General features: G+C 41.5%; 1 protein-coding gene across 1 annotated transcript in view; it reads right to left on the minus strand.

Annotated features, from left to right (window-relative positions):
• The window catches only part of LOC117501189 (titin homolog), a 148,121-nt gene extending 146,648 nt beyond the window's left edge, over nt 1–1,473 (minus strand). Inside the window, exon 1 of the mRNA XM_034160037.1 lies at nt 1,137–1,473. Within this exon, the coding sequence (XP_034015928.1) occupies nt 1,137–1,441 (305 nt within the window). The 5' untranslated portion in view covers nt 1,442–1,473. The remainder of the gene's footprint in view (nt 1–1,136) is intronic.
• Between the last annotated feature and the right edge of the window lie 4,527 nt (nt 1,474–6,000).

Raw genomic sequence — 6,000 nt, forward strand, 5'->3', positions numbered from 1 at the left:
GACAGGTGCCTGTGTAGGTGTGGTTTCCACTGACAGTGTAATAAGTGTGTTATTACAGTCACATGTCTGTGCAGGTGTGTGTTTTCCACTGCCAGAGTATAATAAAGGTGTGTTATTACAGTCAGATGCCTGTGCAGGTGTGTTTTCTACTGACAGAGTGTAATATTTGTGTTATTACAGTCACATGTCTGTGCAGGTGTGTGTTTTCCACTGCCAGAGTATAATAAAGGTGTGTTATTACAGTTAGATGCCTGTGCAGGTGTGTTTTCTACTGACAGAGTGTAATATTTGTGTTATTACAGTTACATGTCTGTGCAGGTATTTGTTTTCCACTGCCAGAGTATAATAAAGGTGTGTTATTACAGTCAGATGCCTGTGCAGGTGTGTTTTCTACTGACAGAGTGTAATATTTGTGTTATTACAGTTACATGTCTGTGCAGGTATTTGTTTTCCACTGCCAGAGCATAATAAAGGTGTGTTATTACAGTCAGATGCCTGTGCAGGTGTGTTTTCTACTGACAGAGTGTAATATTTGTGTTATTACAGTTAGATGCCTGTGCAGGTGTGTGTATTCCACTGCCAGAGTATAATAAAAGTGTGCTATTACAGTTAGATGCCTGTGCAGGTATATGTTTGACAGCAGCCCAGTCTCACGTATTTTTTTTTTCATGCTCCCATCACGAAATGAGTAAAATTTTCGTGACAGGGTTTTTTTTAACTCACTATTACTAATCCTACTCCTACCCCCATCCCTAACCTTAACCATAACCTAATCCTACTCCTTCCCCCCACCCTAACCATAACCACCCCAACCCCTCCCCCCTTCACTATTAATTTCGTGCAGCCATCACGGAATGAATTAGAATGAATTTGTGCTGCTGTGACGAAAAGCGCCTCATTTTCGTCACAATATCATGAACCAATAGATTAATGTATATTTTGTGCCGCTGAATCACGATTTGCCAGGTTGTTGACAGAGTGTAGTATGTGTGTTATTACAGTCATATCTGTACAGGTGTGTGTTTTCCACTGTCAGAGTATAATAAAAGTGTGTTATAACAGTAAGGTGCCTGTGCATGTGTACGTTTGACAGAGTGTAATAAGTGTGTTATTACAGTCAGATGTTGTGGTCTTACATGTGACGGTTCAAGTTGCTTCCATCAGGCTCCAGGGAGAAAACATTTCCTTCTTCTTTGTGTTTGGATTTTTTCCGCCTCAGCTTGAACGACAGAAGCCGTTTAGCCTTTTTGGTTTTGGGAGAAATCGGGGAGCCGTCAGCGGGCGCTGGCTCGTACTCCCCGGGGCTGGTCGGCGGAGACGCCGGCATGTCCCCGGGTCTCTCAGGCGGCTCGTGCGTGAAGGAGCCGCGCTGTTTGTTCTCCTTGTCCGGTGACTTTAGCTTGAACAAACTCTTGACTTTGAGCGTGCCGGGTTTACTCATGGTGGCTGAAGTCCACCTATCAGACACTCGGAGAAACGCTGAGAACTGACTCAGCGGGACGACCTGCGGAGCGGGTTTAAGAAGCGCGCGTGGACAAGCCCACACTGGTCGCGTGCCAACAGGTGAGGCGAGCGTGCACTGTACCGGAAAAACACAGGTAACCTTCAAAATAAAACCACGGTGTTTGGCAGGAGGTGCGCTGTAAAAACTGGGATTATTAAAGGGGACTTATTAACACTGACGTCTTTAAAGGATTAATTAAAACATTAGCAATCAAGTATCTGAATGTTCTACACACCTTTGATCAATGCTTCATCTGCAACTGTCCAGCTGTTGACTCCAGCTGTCTCTGGAGTCAATTGGATTCATTTTTTTAATTCATACCAGTATATAATAACAAATATAAATAACACAGAGGAAGTATAAAAACATTTATTTGCAATGTGGTCCTTAGTGAGAGCATATAGCAAAATAAAAGCATATAAACAAACAAAATATATTAGAATGACAAACTCTAAACATTCAATAGTGATACTGTTGTATAAAGATAATCAACCCTCTGGGGTCCGAGGGCATTTTTTGGACAGTTCACTCGCCCGGCATAAATGTTTTATTATTGCTGTTAACAGCTCTTCCTGCATCCCACAATCAAGTTTTATGTCTCTTTTTTTCAGGACAACCTGTGCTTTCATAACATATATGCTTTTGTTGACAATAAAATTTTATTACAGAGATTAGAGCATGCCATAGGTATTAAAGGCACTGCGCTGTGGTTTGAATCATATTTATCTAATAGATTACAATTTGTTCACGTAAATGGGGAGTCTTCTTCACAGACTAAGGTTAATTATGGAGTTCCACAAGGTTCTGTGCTAGGACCACTTTTATTCACTTTATACATGCTTCCCTTAGGCAGTATCATTAGAAAGCATTGCTTAAATTTTCATTGTTACGCAGATGATACCCAGCTTTATCTATCCATGAAGCCAAGGACACACATCAATTAGTTAAACTGCAGGAATGTCTTACAGACATAAAGACATGGATGACCTGTAATTTCCTGCTTTTAAATTCAGATAAAACTGAAGTTATTGTACTTGGCCCCACAAATCTTAGAAACATGGTGTCTAACCAGATCCTTACTCTGGATGGCATTACCCTGACCTCTAGTAATACTGTGAGAAATCTTGGAGTCATTTTTGATCAGGATATGTCCTTCAATGCGCATATTAAGCAAATATGTAGGACTGCTTTTTTACATTTGCGCAATATCTCTAAAATTAGAAAGGTCTTGTCTCAGAGTGATGCTGAAAAACTAATTCATGCATTTATTTCCTCTAGGCTGGACTACTGTAATTCATTATTATCAGGTTGTACTAAAAGTTCCCTGAAAAGCCTTCAGTTAATTCAAAATGCTGCAGCTAGAGTACTGACAGGGACTAGAAGGAGAGAGCATATTTCACCCATATTGGCCTCTCTTCATTGGCTTCGTTAATTCTAGAATAGAATTTAAAATTCTTCTTTACTTATAAGGTTTTGAATAATCAGGTCCCATCTTATCTTAGGGACCTCTTAGTACCATATCACCCCAATAGAGCGCTTCGCTCTCAGACTGCAGGCTTACTTGTAGTTCCTAGGGTTTTTAAGAGTAGAATGGGAGGCAGAGCCTTCAGCTTTCAGGCTCCTCTCCTGTGGAACCAGCTCCCAATTCGGATCAGGGAGACAGACACCCTCTCTACTTTTAAGATTAGGCTTAAAACTTTCCTTTTTGCTAAAGCTTATAGTTAGGGCTGGATCAGGTGACCCTGAACCATCCCTTAGTTATGCTGCTATAGACTTAGACTGCTGAGGGGTTCCCATGATGCACTGAGTGTTTCTTTCTCTTTTTGCTCTGTATGCACCACTCTGCATTTAATCATTAGTGATTGATCTCTGCTGTCTTCCACAGCATGTCTTTTTCCTGATTCTCTCCCCTCAGCCCCAACCAGTCCCAGCAGAGGACTGCCCCTCCCTGAGCCTGGTTCTGCTGGAGGTTTCTTCCTGTTAAAAGGGAGTTTTTCCTTCCCACTGTCGCCAAGTGCTTGCTCATAGGGGGTCGTTTTGACCGTTGGGGTTTTTCTGTAATTATTGTATGGCTTTTGCCTTGCAATGTAAAGCGCCTTGGGGCAACTGTTGTTGTGATTTGGCGCTATATATCTGCTTTCAGTGATTGCTGTGTGTAATGGTGCAGGGCGAATTTGGAGCCCAATAGTATGTACTCATTGGAGCACCCAGGGGGCTATTCAAATGGGCCAACTATTAACATATCACTCCTGAAAACGATCTTTGGCTTTTCACATGAGCTGAATCTGCCCTACGATTGGATTTTGGAAAACCATGTGACGGTGAACCAATTCCGATTGGACACTCACATTGCATACGTCATGACACAGCGTCTATGAGGAGTACAAAGATGGCCGATGGCTGGCTCAAAAGTCTGCGGAGTTAACTTTTCAGCAAAAATAAATAAATAAAAAAATTAAGTTTCTATCTCATATCATTAAAAAGTTATTTATAATTTAGTAAAGCTTGTTCTTAGCCGTCGTATATGAGAGGATTAATCGCAGAAAAATATCAGATTTAACAATCAAATGTGACTACTGACACGTGCAGAATGTGACTTGGCATTGTCTTCCTGAAATAAGCAGGGACGTCCCTGAAACGTTGCTTGGATGGCAGCATGTGTTGCTCCAAAACCTGGATGTACCTTTCAGCATTGATGGTGTCATCACAGATGTGTAAGTTGCCCATTCCATGGGCACTAACACACCCCCATACCATCACAAATGCTGGCTTTTGAACTTTGTGTTGGTAACAATCTGGATGGTCTTTTTCCTCTTTTGTCCGGAGGACACAGTGTCCATGATTTCCAAAAACAATTTGAAATGTGGACTCATCAGACCACAGCACACTTTTCCACTTTGCGTCTCTCCATTTCAAATGAGCTTGGGCCCAGAGAATGTGGTGGCGTTTCTGGATGTTTTGATGCATGGCTTTTGCTTTGCATGGTAGAGTTTTAACTTGCACTTGTAGATGTAGCGACGAACTGTGTTAACTTACAATGGTTTTCTGAAGTGTTCCTGGGCCCACGTGGTACGATCCTTTACACAATGATGTCGGTTTTTAATGCAGTGCAGCCTGAGGGATCGAAGGTCACAGGCATTCAATGTTGGTTTTTGGCCTTGCCACTTATGTGTAGAAAGTTCTCCAGATTCTCTGAATCTTCTGATTATATTATGGACTATAGATGATGGAACCCCTAAATTCCTTGCAAATGAATGTTGTGAAACATTGTTCTTAAACTGTTGGGCTATTTTTTCATGCAGTTTTTCACAAAGTGGTGATCCTTGCCCCATCTTTGCTTGTGAACAACTGAGCCTTTTGGGGATGCTCCTTTTATACCCAATCATGACACGCACAATTAGTGTTCTCAGTTCCCAAATGCTTATTGAGTGTTGTTAGAAGGAAAGGTGATGTAACACGGTGGAAAACATACCACTGTCCCAGCTTTTTTTAAACAAATTGCAGGCATCCATTTCAAAATGAGCAAATTTTTGCACAAAAACAATAAAGTTTATCAGTTTGAACATTAAATATCTTGTCCTTGTGGTGTATTCAATTGAATATAGGTTGAAGAGGCTTTGCAAATTATTGTATTTCTGTTTCTATTTACATTTTACACAATGTCCCAACTTCATTGGAATTGGGGTTGTATTCAAATGCGATGAACCGAGCTGAACAAACTGTTCTCATTGCTAAGCCATAGCTTCAGCTGTCGCCATTTCCCTTGTGGTTCATATTGAGCTCCTTAACTGTTCTTTTTGGACTCCGGATGGTGCCTGTATTCTCTCTCGTCTGCGTTGTGATTCCTCCCATTCTCTCCCCTCGGGCTGCGAACCCATGATCTCTAGCATTGGAAGCAGACACTCTGACCAGTTGGCTCTGGCCTGAGTGGCCTTTGGGTGTTGGGGGAGTGAGGCCTGTTGACTATGCACAGCAACTCCTGCTGGTCTCCATCACACAAGCAATCAAACAACTAAACAAACACCACTTTTGTTGACAGTCATATAACAACTAAAACAATGCAATACCTGGGCACATTTGCAACTGGTTAGTTTCCATTGCTCTGTATTTCAAAAAGAAAGTAGCCAAAAGTTTAACTACAATTGTTGTTGTTTGAATTTTTGAGGTTAGAAAAAAGACAGAGAAAAAACCAACCCCATAAGTTGCATAAGAACAGTAACACAATACTGCCCCTGATATCTTCTTTCTGGGCAGCAATAGCTCAGTTGGTAGTGCAGTTCAAATCTGGCTCCCAACCAGTCAAACATCTACATACTGCTGTAGGCGCAGAATGGCAGCTGCGCTTCTGTCAGTTTGCCCCAGGGTATCTGTGGCTACACCAGTAGCTTACCACCACTAATGTTTGTAAATCTGTGAGTGAATGAATAATTGAGCTTGTAAAATGCTTTGAGTGTGTTGAAAAGTACTCTATAAATCCAAGTCATTATTATCTATAT

Source organism: Thalassophryne amazonica, chromosome 19 (assembly GCF_902500255.1).
Source record: "Thalassophryne amazonica chromosome 19, fThaAma1.1, whole genome shotgun sequence".
Taxonomy (NCBI): Eukaryota; Metazoa; Chordata; class Actinopteri; order Batrachoidiformes; family Batrachoididae; genus Thalassophryne; species Thalassophryne amazonica.